Source organism: Ananas comosus, linkage group 8 (assembly GCF_001540865.1).
Source record: "Ananas comosus cultivar F153 linkage group 8, ASM154086v1, whole genome shotgun sequence".
NCBI lineage: Eukaryota > Viridiplantae > Streptophyta > Magnoliopsida > Poales > Bromeliaceae > Ananas > Ananas comosus.
In genome coordinates this window covers 943811-957895 of record NC_033628.1, presented here as the reverse complement: position 1 = coordinate 957895, position 14085 = coordinate 943811, and the positions used below count along the sequence as shown (strand labels likewise).

Here is a 14085-nt window from a genome sequence, read left to right as displayed (position 1 = left end):
GTTAGTATATTGAGTCTGGCTACTATACTATCGGTAGCACGGGGAGCTCCGTGCTTCCAAGTTGTTTTTGATGATTCGGCTTCCAAATCGACGATCGGCTCCGTTAGACTTGATCTACACTATTGAAAGTATTTGAAAACTAAATTTCAGATTTTTTCGACATTATTTGACTAGTGATCAAAAGATCTCAAAATTGACAATTTTAATGGCCGATGTGATGTGTTTGAGAGTTTAATGGTGTAAAACAATCCAAATCCGATGAAAATTTTATAGAAAATTTTTTTCACTATTTAGAGTAAGATCAGTATATCTGATCTTGAATTTAAATCTTTTATCATCATTTTTTATGAGATTTTTATTTTCAGCTGTTTAATTTTAGACTACTTGTTTGATAGGTAAATGATATCGAAAAATTATTAAATTTAATTTCCAAATACTTTTAATAGTGTAGATCAAGTCTAACGGAGCCGATCATCGATTTGGAAGCCGCATCATCGAAAACAACTTGGAAGCACGGAGCTCCCCGTGCTACCGATAGTATAGTAGCCTAGCTCTAATATATTTTATACAATTCTCATAATTATAAGCTTATTAAAATAAATAATTAGTTTGAACTTTAAAATTAAAGTGTCATTCTAATTCAAATCAAATAAAATAAAAGATTGAATTGCCGATTCAAAAAAGTTCATATATGTATTGTATATTTTTACCTAAATTTTATTGCAACGAGAAGGTCAAAAATGTATGGAGACCCCCTCGGCTACAGAAAAATTCTTTCTCAGCTACACTACATTAGATTGATAATAGGGAAAACTTCAAAACCCCCTCATATGGTTTCAATTTTGTTCACTTTAGTACCCTGTGGTTTAAAATGTATCAAGTTAGTACCATGTGATTTCTCACTTTATCACTTTAGTACCATGTGGTTTAAAGTATATCAAGTTAGTACCCTGTAGTTTTGCACTTTATCACTTTAGTACCCTGTGGTTTTAATTTTGTATCAAGTTAGTACCATGTGGTTTTTTAAATCACAGGGTACTAAAGTAATAAAGTGTAAAACCACAGGGTACTAAAGTGATAAAGTGCAAAACCACAGGGTACTAATTTGATACACTTTTAAACCACAGGGTACTAAAGTGATAAAGTGAGAAACCACGGGGTACTAACTTGATAAACTTTAAACCACAGGGTACTAAAATGAAAAAGTGTGAAACCACGGAGGGTTTTTGAAGTTTTTCCTTGATAATATTATCTACTAGTTGTTGAATTTGGTGAAATTGCTTTAATTTGATAAAATTTTTAAATTTTTTAACTAAATTACTTGATTTCAAAAAATTAGAAGTTCAGAGGATTTCAAACAAAAAGTAAACATGAATATAAGAATACACCCATCATTAAACATTTTGTCGCTTGCATTAGAGAAAATCTTGAGAGGTGCATGTTATATCTTAATCTTTCTATAACATGCCAATCACTTTTCTTTTAATTTTACGAATAATGAGAGAACTAGAAGTTCACATTTTCATTTTCTTTTTCCCTTAAATCTACTCGCTCCAAATTCCTAACAAATGAAATCTCCCAAGACTCCGAATCCAAGATACAATGATCCCCTTATTTTAAGCGCGCGCACACGCTAGATCTCAGAATCTTCTATCTCACCATGGGATCCACGATACTTTATCACTTAACAAGTCAGCATGGTATCAGGTCGAGTTTGAAATCGCAGTGTTCGAAAGCACAGCCGAGCGAGGTGCTTCTAGAGATGGTAATTTCAAACTGGCCCCAGTAAGAAACTGATAAATTTCTAGAATCCTCCGTTAAAAACCGGCCCACAAATGATAAAAATCCAACATCCCACTGTCCTTCAACGGCCCACAATAAAACCCATACCGAATTTTTACATCCCTTATCCCCCCAAATCCCAACCCAATACACAGATCCAGAACCAAAAAAATAATAATAATAATTCAAAAAAAAAAGAAAATAAAAAAGGCCAAAATATCCTCAGGAGAGAAAATCCCAAGCTCGACACCCCATTGGAGGGATACCCTGCCACGTCAGCTCGCCGTGGCCCACTCTCCTATCACCTTATCCTCACCCACCAACTCTATTACCCATTTTAATTTATTAATATATATATATAAAGCTATCCCCCTCCCCTTAAATCCACCCCCAAAAACCCAGTTGCTGCTGCTGCTTCTCTCTCCATTCAAAATGTCTCTTCAAGCATATTTTCTCCCCTCAACTCTTCCTGTGCACAAAGAGGTGAGTTTTGGATTAATCATATTCCTATATCTTGGTAATTAATAGAAGATGCATGATTTTAAGTAGTGTTAATCAACAAGTGTGGTATATATTCGTGTTACTGTACTGCAGGGATCTACTTTTTGGGGGATTCCTCTATCTGAGAATGCCAGGACAGAGTTTAAACCCTCGGTCTCCAGGAGCACTAACGTATGCAAACATGTTCTCTCTCTCTCTTTCTTTTTTTTTTCCTTGGTTAAAAGTTATAGTACTACATTTTGTTTCCGTTATGACTCCCACTCAAGTGCATGATTAATATCTAAGCCATGTGAAATAATAATAGGCAAGTCAGAAAATAATGATTTCACGTAGTTTGAAAATTTAACTAATTAACGAGATTTAGAATTGACTGTTGAATATAAAAATATATAAATATTATTCTTTAGCAATTTAAGATTTAGAGTATAACGATTATTTCATATAGTACCAGAACAGTAGATCCTAAATTCAAGTTGCGTCAGATTTCTAGCATTATTAATTTTTAAATCCACGTCATAAACCTTATAAAATAAAAAAAATCTCAATCCCAGGAAATAAGAAATATATATTAACATACGAGAATGATTTTCTGTGCAATTTATTAATTAAAGAAGGAAATTATCTGCAGAGAGTGAGTATATCCCTCGGAGTAAGAGCCCAGGCCGCGGTAACGACCCCGAACATCAGCCGCGCAACTCCGGAGGGGAAGAAGACCCTCCGGAAGGGCAATGTCGTAATCACGGGGGCTTCGTCGGGGCTGGGGCTCGCCGCCGCCAAGGCGCTGGCCGAGACCGGCAAGTGGAACGTCGTCATGGCGTGCCGCGACTTCCTCAAGGCCGAGCGCGCCGCCAAGGCGGCGGGGATGGCCAAGGAGAGCTACACCGTCATGCACCTCGACCTCGCGTCCCTCGACAGCGTCCGCCAGTTCGTCGAGAACGTCCGGCGGGCGGGGATGCCGCTCGACGTGCTCGTGTGCAACGCCGCGGTGTATTTTCCGACAGCCAAGGAGCCGACTTACACCGCCGACGGGTTCGAGATGAGTGTCGGCGTAAACCATCTCGGTCACTTCCTTCTGGCTCGCGAGCTGCTCGAGGACCTGAAGACCTCCGATTACCCGTCGAAGCGCCTCATCATCGTCGGCTCCATAACAGGTATATATAAGAGACACTCCATCAAAATACTTATTGAATCTGGTTAAGTTTATTATATAATAAATAGTAAAATTAGAATGGTTACATCCCAATTTTCATGAAATTCTCAAATTGTGAACCAATGTAATTCTATGATCTTTTGTAGGAAACACGAACACTCTGGCGGGGAACGTGCCGCCGAAGGCCAACCTGGGGGACCTGCGGGGGCTGGCGGCGGGGCTGAGCGGGGTGAATGGGTCGACGATGATCGACGGCGGGGAATTCGATGGGGCGAAGGCGTACAAGGACAGCAAGGTGTGCAACATGCTGACGATGCAGGAGTTCCACCGGCGGTTCCACGAGGAGACCGGCGTCACGTTCGCGTCCCTCTACCCCGGCTGCATCGCCACCACCGGCCTCTTCCGCGAGCACATCCCGCTGTTCCGCCTCCTGTTCCCTCCCTTCCAGAAGTACATCACCAAGGGCTTTGTGTCTGAGCACGAGGCCGGCAAAAGACTTGCTCAGGTATATTCTTTACATATAGTTTTAGGCTTCGCAGCTCAGATGTCTGACGAACATAAAGTTTAGAAGTTTTGAATGGTTGAAACAACAGTACAGACGTGCTTTTCAGACTGCTGGTTTATGGCTTCTAAAAGAGCTTCTCTGAGCAAAAGTTAAATTCTGCTGCTTGAAGAGCTGCTACTCGCTTTTCAGCAAGTCTCCTTGACAGCTCATTGCAGCAGAAGTAGAAGTTTTAAATCAGCTTCTGTTTAAGCTTCTGACCACAGCAAAATCTTGAAGTAGTCTCGGAGAGTACGCTTCACCAGAAGCTCTAATTTGACGTTTCTGATTCCAGGTGGTGAGCGAGCCGAGCTTGACGAAGTCGGGCGTGTACTGGAGCTGGAACAAGAACTCGGCGTCGTTCGAGAACCAGCTGTCCCAGGAAGCCAGTGATCCTGAGAAAGCGAAGAGAGTGTGGGAGCTTAGTGAAAAGCTTGTTGGCTTGGCCTAGTAGCCCTTCTTTCCCCCTTTTTTCACCCCTTAGCAGATCTTTTTTTTCTTTTTCTTTTCCTCCTTAGTCTGTGCCTCTAGATGTTGTTGGGTTTGCTCAGATGAATGCCACTCTGAGCAGAGCCATGCTGTTGTTCTTTGCAGTGGGGGTGTTTCTTTGTAAAATTTTGAGGGATTCAGCTTAATAATAAGAGACCCTGAGCATGTCTTTGTTAAATATTTTAAATCTTATTTGAAAAATAACAGTTACTTCATACAATCTATATCTATCTATACATTTTTCTTTCTAAATTTGTCACATAATAATGTTTCTTTCAATATTGTTGGTTATCGACTCCACTTCGAACTTGTTCAAGTTTTCTATATATTTTTATCTTTTTTGTTTGAATCGAACCGAATTTTTCTCTTTATTTGCTTAAACCGAATCAATTATTGTTGAGCATGGCCTCTCCGAAATCAGCTCTAGTTCTCTGCATATTTTTATCTTTTTTTGCTTGAATTAAATTGAATTTTTTCCTTTTTTTGCTTGAGCCGAATTAGGTCACACCGAGGGACGAAGCTAGCACTCAATTATAAGGGGGAGCAAAATACATACAAATCACAATTTTAGCAAATAAATAAGATTTACCCAATCAAATTTTTGATGAAAAAGTATATTGACTAAATAATTAGTGTAAGAAAGCATTACCCCTTTTTTTATACTTATTTAACTTCTAATTATCTTATTTATATTATTTCACTGAAATAATTTTGAAATTTACTAAATCTAATAGTAATTCAGTAAATGATTTAATTTCTTAATTTTTACTAAATATAATTATGACAATAAATGACTATTAGTTGACAGAGTTGTTAACTTTAATATAACCTTTAATTTAATTAAATAAAAAATTTATGTAAAATAATTATAAGTTATGAAGGTACTAAATAAAAAAAAAACTCGGAGTTGAGAGTGCACTATATTAGCGCCAAAACTTTTTTTAAAAACAGGTTACTTATCGTACTTTTAAAATTAAATCAAAATATATTTTTAAATTTTTTTATATATAAAGAACTCTTATACAAATTATGAAAATTTGGGCCGGTGGTGCCATGGCCCCCTTGAGCCCCCCACATAGTTCCGCCCCCGGTCACACCTCTATATTGAGTCGAACTATTTTTTTTTCCACTTTCTTCGGCTACTACTTTTCTTCATTGGTAAGATGAATCGCTCTTTTTTTATCGCTTCGTCCATCGCATTGATTACTACACTAACTTAACATGACATTATTTACATTTTTTGAATTACTTTATAAAAGTAACTTAAAAATACGATAAGCAGAACCGAATTCAAAGAAAGGAAGTGACCATCGTTGGAGAGATCACAGGGGGAATAAAAAGCAAAGTGAATTTCTATTTTTACTAAAAAAATTACTGCGTCTAGAGTGTAGTCGAATGCAGGTAACATCTCGGCCGTTCGTTCTCGATCTCACGGTTCCTGAGAGTTTGACTTGCGAGTGGAAGAACTCTTAGTTGGACCAACGTATAACACGCCACTAACACTCACATCCACGAGCCACATCATTTTATATGGGTAAAAATGTATGGAGATCCCTGAACTATAAGCAAATATGATGTAGCCTCCTTACCTTTCATTCTTTTCACCTTACACTTGTACAACGTTTAAATTTTTTAAATTCAAATAATTTAAGCCGCTTTTAGTAGTAATTTAACATTTTTTTAACTTTGAGGAGATGCGTTTCAAATAGATCAACAGTTGAGGGGCTGCTCTGCATATTTACCACGCCTCTTTACATTCGAGTCCTCTCGAAAGTAAGATTCGAGGAGCAAAACGCAAAAAAACGCAGGGGAGGAAGAAGTCGGCGGAGCGGAGGAGTTCGGCGACGACTTCGGCATGGCGGATCGGTTCTTCCCCAACGAGATGCCGGATTTTGTGGAGGAGGAGAAGGAGAGCTCCCGAGCCCAACCCTCCACTCTCCTCGCTCTCCTCTCTCTCCCTTATCCCAAGCTCGCCGATAAGCTCCTAAAAGCCGCTCTCGATCTCAAAGAACAGGTACTCTTTTTTCTTTTTTTTTCTTTTTTTTAATTTCGCGAATTAACTCTTTGGGTCCCTTTTTTTTTTCTTTCTTTTTTTTTTGATATGTAATTTGATGTCTCTACTGTTGGATTTGATTCACGGTGTGTCAAAGTAGTTTTCTTTTTTTTTTAATGTATAAAATTTATCTCGACTATTATCCTTTTGAATCTGACTAGTTAATTTTTAAAAATTTTAATTTTACTGTATGGCCTTTTAATTTATTTGATTTGATTTGAGCTAATAAATGACTTTTTTATTTCAAAATTTGAATTTTTTGTTTACTTTTTTCGGTCTAGGTAGTATATTTTATGCAATATATGTAAAAGTAAATTTATTAAATAAATAATTAGCTTAAATTTTGTGTGGTAAAAACTATCAAATCATTTAAACCAAATAAATTGAAAGATTGGATGTTAAAATCACAATTTTATACATTTTTTGCCTTTTTTTTTCAATCGTAATATATTTTCTATACATAAAGTTCTTAACTCTAGATATTATTGATCATTTTTAAAAGAATAATTCATGCACAGCTTATGTTCGAGAAATTGCCTGTTCCAGGTTGTGAAGGAGACATGGGTCAAACCTCGGCAACGAGTGAACGATTACACGCTCTACACCGGCGCGCTCGGAACGGCGTTCTTGCTGTTCAGGTCTTACCAAGTCACCGGAGTCGAAACCGATCTCAAGCTCGCAGGCCAAATTGTTAAGGCTTGCGACGCCGCCTCGAAGGGCTTGCCGTAAGATCTTGGGCCTTCTTGTGCCTTTTACTATTATTTTGTTGTTCAATAGCAGTAATGCAACAGTGAGATTGGGCTTGGAGTAGGTTTGTGACTTTCATTTGCGGACGCGCTGGCGTGTGCGCTCTCGGTGCGGTCGTGGCAAGGCATTTGCGTGACGAGGCTATGCTTAATCACTATTTGAGCTCATTTAATGAGGTGATGTTCACAGTGCAGCTAATTCTATAACTAGCCCGATTTTTGTGTTCGTGCAGTTTCTTTAAGTCCATGTATCTCGGTAACCTGTAGAAGCAGAATAAACTTGTGGTTGCGATGACAAGTTATGAGCTTTGTTGAACCTGGTGTCTAGAAAAACTAACATTATGTTCGTAGAATCAAACTTGCCTTAAAAAGTGTGAACCATCATCGAGTTTAGTGTTTTGACTATGAACGAATAGTCATTTACAACTCAAACCTCGGCTCAAAATCACTTGGAACCATCGTTTATGATCATCTATCTGAAGTGCCGCTATGCAGCTTCTGCAACATTGGAGATTCCACCTCTCGCTGAGATGTTTTTACGACAGCACTTTTTAGTTTATTTGGGTCATAGTATGATCTAAATCCAAGCCACGCCTGATATCATGTTTATCTCGACATAGTTGATTTCGCAGTGACATGTATCAGTTATTGACACTGATAGATTTGGTTACACAATAAGGCAACAATAATCACTTCTAGATATCGTTAATAAACGCTCACAAATAACTTAATCTACGGTTATGTGCCAAATACTAAGATGCAAAATATATGATTGGTTAGAAAAAGGTGAGGGTTCTTGTAATTTATGTAGTTCATTATCAAAACAGATCAAGATGCCCGATAAAGTTCCTAATGAGTTGCTATATGGAAGAGCTGGATATTTATGGGCTTGTTCGTTCATAAACAAGCACCTTGGAAAGAACACGATTTCTTCAACCAAGACGGTGAGTGCCCTTTTTCGTTTCCCCTTCTTTCTTTTGTTGATTATCTTCTCGAACTAACGAGAAATGTCAAAATTTCAAATTTGCAGAGTGCTATAGTAAGGGAGATTATTAATGAGGGGAAGAAATTGGCCAACGGAGGACGCTGCCCTCTGATGTACGAGTGGCACGGAAAGAAGTACTGGGGAGCTGCTCACGGGCTCGCAGGGATCATGCATGTTTTGATGGACATGGAGCTGAAACCGGACGACAAGGAATGCGTGAAGGGCACTCTTCGCTACATGATTCAGAACCGGTTTCCCAGTGGGAACTACCCCTCGAGCGAGGGCAGTAAAGAGGACCGCCTCGTGCACTGGTGTCATGGTGCTCCCGGTGTTGCGCTGACCCTCACTAAAGCTTTTCAGGTCGGCATTCCTCTTGCCTTCTCAGCTTGTTTGCCTTTTCCTGTAACTTTTGATTCTGCTCATATGAATCCTTTGTATCAATTACAACTCTAAGTCCTTGAAGTTTGGCTCACAATTTGATTAGTCTACGATCCCAAGAGGATGCTAAGTCGGTGTCATCATTACAGGTCAACAACATGGCATTTGTATCGAGTCGGCATTCTTTTCGGACGATATATTAATAACAGAACTTCACTGTTATGCAGAATAAACTTCAGGAACCGACTTGTTAAAATTGAAAATTTGAATACGAATTGAGATTTGAGATCAAACTTTAAGAGAACTGGACTTCTTGTAGTTGTTTGTAGCAGCTAACAAGGTGATATGTGATATGATTGCCAGGTCTTCGAGGACGAGCAGTTCTTCCGGGCAGCAGTCGAGGCTGCGGAGGTGGTGTGGAACCGCGGGCTGCTGAAGAGAGTAGGAATATGCCATGGCATAAGTGGGAACTCCTACGCATTCCTCTCGCTCTACAAGCTAACGGGCAACGAGGAGTACAAGTACCGGGCTAAAGCTTTTGCTAGCTTTTTGCTGGACAGAGCCAACCAGCTGATTGCGGAGGGGGCGATGCACGGCGGCGATCGCCCTTTCTCGCTGTTCGAAGGGAAGGCGGGTATGGCTTATCTCTTCCTGGACATGGTTAAACCCTCTGAGTCGAGGTTCCCCGCTTACGAACTCTGAGATTTTCACGCCTTGTTCCCGAGAGATCTTGCAATGAAGCAAATCTGATGCAAGAGAAAGATCTAAATGTAGCTTAAGAGAGATGAGATGTTCTTGAACTGTTTTGTGTTGGTTACTTTGTATAATCATACTCTATGCGAACTTTTTCAGTTTGTGAAACCCTTGTTTTCCGTTTGTCGGAAAATCGTTGTTGAGAACAAATATGAGGCGCCTCTTGTGCCTTCTTTTTGTTTAATTTGTGTCTATTTTCAGACATAGATTGAACTCAAACTGGTAGGGTTTTTTTCTTGTTCTGTTCTCGGTGCAAATAATAACTCAAACTGAAGGCCAAATCACCGGAATTTTTCAGTGGTAAGGTGTGGAAAGTAAAAAACAAGAGGTCAGAGGTTTGAATCCCCGACGGTCCGAGCTAATTATCCTCAAACTCTGCCGTACACAGCTGACTGATATTGACAACAGCTCACTGATAGTGACAATTTGTTAATGCTTCGTTTGAGATTGCGGGGAGATTGTATTACATATGGTGAGAAACGACGATGGAAAAATATTTTTTTTGTTTTCGTACGTAATGTTGCGTTTCGTATATTGCGGTTAGTCGGTTACGATATATTTTTTGCGGTCTCATCGAAGAACGCAGAAGCAATATACATTTTCTCAACTCCATTCTATCTAATAGCGTTAGATTCATCTTAACATCAAACTAAGCCTAAATTATAGTATTGTAGTGTTTAGTTCTTACTTAATCCAAGTATAATTTGCGTATTAATGTGTCAAAAAAATAATATTGTTGGTGGCACTCCATATTATCTACACCGTTCGTTCTTGATCCGACGGTTCCCTTACTTTGACTTTGTGACGGAGACAGTGATCCGAGGTGTACACGGTTAGAGGCCTAATTAGTCGCACTCATCTATTTTATTTTATTTTATTTTATTTTATTTTATTTCTTGTAGAGTTGTTACTTGTTGCAGCTTTAAATAAAAAATTTTTTAAAAAATTGACCGAAGCGAGAGGAGCTGCAGAGCGTTAGAGCTTAGAAATGGGGAATCGCCACTTCCCCAATGAAATGCCGAGTTTCGTAGAGGAGGACGAAGCCGGCGCCGACTCCGGATCCGGTCTCCACCACCTCCTCTCCCTTCCATACCCAAAACTAGCCGTTAAGCTCTTGGGAGTTGCTCTCAACCTCAAACAAAAGGTCTGAATTTTACAATTTTACGCTTTAATTCAATACCTTAACTCTTCGGTTTTCTTCTAGGTCGGGAAGTTTTGGTTCCACATAATTATAAATATACCGATGTTGACGATGCATGCAGCTGGAAATACAATAATTATAAAGCTAAATTATATAAAACCTCCTTATCAAAACTCGATATTTCACTTTTCCTCCTGTCATTTAAAAATCTCTACTTTGCCTCCTTGTAAAATAAAAAATGTTCACTTTGTTCCCTGCCATTAGTAATCCGTTAGGGTTCCGTTTATAAAATATTATTATATATTTTTTATGTTAAAAAATGTCCTCAACTTTCTCTCCTGTGAACATGATGAGGGGCAAAATGGTGAGGGATAAAATAGTCATTTTATCATCACAGTCGCACACCGTACCCCCCGTGAACATTTTTTATTTTATAAGGGGGTGAAGTGTAGGTTTTTAAATGAGGGGGAAAAGTGAAAAATTGGGTTTTGACATGAGGGTTTTTTGTAATTTAGCTAAATTATAATTATACGTATTTTGTTTGGTTGGATAAAGTGGAAAGCGTCGCAGCTATAAATATTTTATTTGGTTGCATGCGGTTGAGAAACGTATTTACGAATTTCTATTATTTTATATATGGAGTAGTGAGGTTACCTCCTATCCAGAAAGAAAAAAAGAATTTTTGAAAAAATATTAGGGAAGGAAGCTTATCTTTCTTTAAAATTATTCTCTTCAAGTAATACAGTTGGAACTGCTATCAAATTGGACATAGTTCCAACTGCAACAGTTGAATTCAAATACATCAAAATAAGTGCAGGATTTGAATCTATATGCAGTTATAATTGAAGTGCAGTTACAACTACATGCCACCAAACAGTCCCCTAGTTTGTTTTAATGTAGATTTGAGCTGATATGTAGTATGATCAAGCGCCAACGAGTTGGATTTGATGTTATGTTCAGCATATAAAAATTCGGCCAAGTTGGCTTGACTCAACCATATTTCGAGCTGACTCGCTAAAGAAACTCGGTTGTCTCGGACTCGAAGTCAAACCCGGTCAAACTCAGCCGACCATCGAGTTACTTGAAACTTAAAATTAAATCTAAATTATTTATCAAATAGTAAAAACATCGAACTACAGGTATAAGGCGGGTACAAACTAGTAATATTTATATATTATAATAATCCAGTTCACCGACAGTAATAACTTTTTGAGTTCAAACTATTGGCTCAAAATGCTTTAAATACAGCTATTAGAAGCAGAGTTTTCAATTTTTATATATATTTTTTTCCGATGTGAGACTATTGGGGTGTCACACATATTCTTATGTCGTAATCTGTCGCCTCTTCCATAATCTCTTCTGCCAGTAGACATGGCATGGTGTTCAATAGCCTGTCATTACTGAGTGCCTTCTTCTGCCATTCATTCCATGTTTGGAATTGAAGGAAACTGATAGCAGGATTAGGTGGTTTGTCAAGGATTTTGTTTTTGCATGGATTATGCTTATGTTAATGCCTGTTTCCAGGTTGTGGAGGAGACTTGGGTCCGAAAACGGAGGGAGGAAGATGGCTACACACTCTACGCGGGCCTGCTCGGGACGGCATTCTTGCTGTTTAAGGCTTACCAGGTTACCGACGACCGAAATGACCTCAGCCTCTGTGCGGAGATCATCAAGGCTTGCGATTCGGCTTCGACGGATTCACCGTAACATTTCTCGCCATTTACATTGTGTTCTTCTTCTTCTTGCATTACCTGACTAAACACCTTAAGAGTGATTTGTGCTTTCTGAGAAGGAATGTGACCTTTGTTTGTGGTCGGGCTGGCGTTTGTGCTTTGGGGGCGGTGGTTGCGAAGCTATCTGGGGACGAGGATATGCTCAACTATTATTTGAGCTTGTTTAATGATGTGAGCTTCGGTACACATGTTTCCTTCATTGCGGATGAGAAATTTCTGTCACATTTAGTTACTGAATATTTTCCTTCAAAACTTATACAGCTATAAATAATCACGAAAAATATTGTTATCCTCACCGTAGACGTTACGATTTTTTCGTTTCTGTCGCATTGTTTCTAATGCTTGACCATATCTGTCCAAATAACTTGCAACTTATCGAAGAACAAATCAGAATGTGTGAATAAAGTCCGTAATGATGTACATCATGATATGATTGGTCATTTAATGTTTCACTACAAACATTTTCCCTGTTGAAAATAACTTGCAACTTGTCGAGAAACAGATCAGAATGCCAGATCAAGTTCCTAATGAGTTGCTATATGGAAGAGCTGGATATCTATGGTCTTGTTCATTCCTAAATAAGCATCTTGGTGATCGGACTATCCCTTCGACGAAGATTGTGAGTTTTCTTCTTTGAAATTTCCTCCTTTGGTTACTATTCGAATCTCACCCTGAGCTGATTCCAGAGGATCTAGTAATCTGATAGTAGATGATCAAAACTTTGTAGGATGCAGTAGTGAAGGAGGTCATTAGCGACGGAAAGAGATTGTCTGTCGAAGGGAGCTGCCCGCTAATGTACGAGTGGTTTGATGAGAGATACTGGGGCGCTGCTCACGGGCTCGCGGGGATCGTGCATGTTCTGATGGACATGGAGCTGAATTTGGAGGAGCAGGAATGCGTCAAGGGCACTCTTCGCTACATGATTGAGAACCGACTTCCAAGCGGGAACTACCCACTTACAGAGGGAGACGGTGCCGACGGTGCTGTTCATTGGTGCCATGGTGCTCCTGGTGTTGCTCTCACCCTTACTAAAGCTTACCAGGTGAATGCATCTTGGTTGTTCAGTTTTCTCTTTTCATCTTTTCTTCGTTAAGTTGCCGACTGCACAAAGAGATTCAGTGGACCAAGAAAATGGATCAAACTGAATTCCGAAAGGAAATGTGCTTGCCAGGTCTTCCAGGAAGAGGAGTTCCTGCAGGCGGCAGCAGAGGCTGCAGAGGTAGTCTGGAATCGAGGCCTGCTAAAGCGAGTCGGAATCTGTCACGGTATAAGCGGAAATGCGTACGCATTCCTCTCGCTCTACCGGCTAACTGGCAATGCGGAGCACCTTTATCGGGCCAAAGCATTCGCGTGCTTTCTTCTGGACGGAGCTGAACAGCTGATCGCGGAGGGGATCTTGGGCGTCGGTGATCAGCCGTTTTCGCTCTTTGAAGGCCAGGCTGGGTGGGTATATTTCTTTCTGGACATGCTTAAACCGCCCGAATCGAGATTCCCAGCTTATGAACTCTGAAATTTTACGCGCAGAGATTAAAAAGGAATCGATTACTCCTTAACTGCTTCTGATTGTTGGCTTGGTTGGTTGGTTGATTGCGTCTACTTTGTAGAATAAATAAAAGCAGCGTGGGTGTACTTTCCAGTTGTAGACATTGGTTTTTATGCTCCCATATACTACTAGATGATCTTCTGGTGATTGTGTATATATTATGTATATCAAGAACATGATGTGAAAGTATCTTCGATTAGCAGTTTCATATGACCCTTTGTTTAACTACAATCATCAAAATGGCAGAAAACACAGAAAGAATCACAATAGATTTACTTAAATTTAGTTTA

The 14085-nt window shown here is 39.3% G+C and overlaps 3 protein-coding genes across 3 annotated transcripts; all 3 read left to right on the top strand.

Moving 5' to 3' along the window:
- LOC109714281 (protochlorophyllide reductase-like) lies at positions 2120–4650 on the top strand. Its single transcript, XM_020238835.1, has 5 exons — positions 2120–2265; positions 2377–2454; positions 2912–3434; positions 3580–3938; positions 4270–4650. Exons 1-5 carry the CDS (start codon positions 2215–2217, stop codon positions 4423–4425), a joined length of 1167 nt encoding a protein of 388 aa, XP_020094424.1. The 5' UTR covers positions 2120–2214; the 3' UTR covers positions 4426–4650.
- Positions 6229–9620, top strand: LOC109714402 (lanC-like protein GCL2). The gene is made up of 6 exons (XM_020239013.1): positions 6229–6477; positions 7063–7241; positions 7328–7439; positions 8090–8206; positions 8293–8607; positions 8989–9620. The coding sequence occupies exons 1-6, from the start codon at positions 6319–6321 to the stop codon at positions 9325–9327; spliced, it is 1221 nt and encodes a 406-aa protein (XP_020094602.1). The 5' UTR covers positions 6229–6318; the 3' UTR covers positions 9328–9620.
- Positions 10295–14005, top strand: LOC109713602 (lanC-like protein GCL2). The gene is made up of 6 exons (XM_020237738.1): positions 10295–10522; positions 12044–12222; positions 12312–12423; positions 12755–12871; positions 12980–13294; positions 13424–14005. The coding sequence occupies exons 1-6, from the start codon at positions 10367–10369 to the stop codon at positions 13760–13762; spliced, it is 1218 nt and encodes a 405-aa protein (XP_020093327.1). The 5' UTR covers positions 10295–10366; the 3' UTR covers positions 13763–14005.

Bases quoted from the DNA above. Each gene is read 5' to 3' on its own strand.
- LOC109714281 (XM_020238835.1), top strand. From the start codon at position 2,215: ATGTCTCTTCAAGCATATTTTCTCCCCTCAACTCTTCCTGTGCACAAA. The intron at 2,455-2,911 runs GTATGCAAACAT...AATTATCTGCAG, and splicing joins CGGTCTCCAGGAGCACTAAC to AGAGTGAGTATATCCCTCGG. The intron at 3,435-3,579 runs GTATATATAAGA...GATCTTTTGTAG, and splicing joins CATCGTCGGCTCCATAACAG to GAAACACGAACACTCTGGCG.
- LOC109714402 (XM_020239013.1), top strand. From the start codon at position 6,319: ATGGCGGATCGGTTCTTCCCCAACGAGATGCCGGATTTTGTGGAGGAG. The intron at 7,440-8,089 runs GTGATGTTCACA...TTATCAAAACAG, and splicing joins ATTTGAGCTCATTTAATGAG to ATCAAGATGCCCGATAAAGT. The intron at 8,608-8,988 runs GTCGGCATTCCT...TATGATTGCCAG, and splicing joins CCCTCACTAAAGCTTTTCAG to GTCTTCGAGGACGAGCAGTT.
- LOC109713602 (XM_020237738.1), top strand. From the start codon at position 10,367: ATGGGGAATCGCCACTTCCCCAATGAAATGCCGAGTTTCGTAGAGGAG. The intron at 12,872-12,979 runs GTGAGTTTTCTT...AAAACTTTGTAG, and splicing joins CTATCCCTTCGACGAAGATT to GATGCAGTAGTGAAGGAGGT. The intron at 13,295-13,423 runs GTGAATGCATCT...TGTGCTTGCCAG, and splicing joins CCCTTACTAAAGCTTACCAG to GTCTTCCAGGAAGAGGAGTT.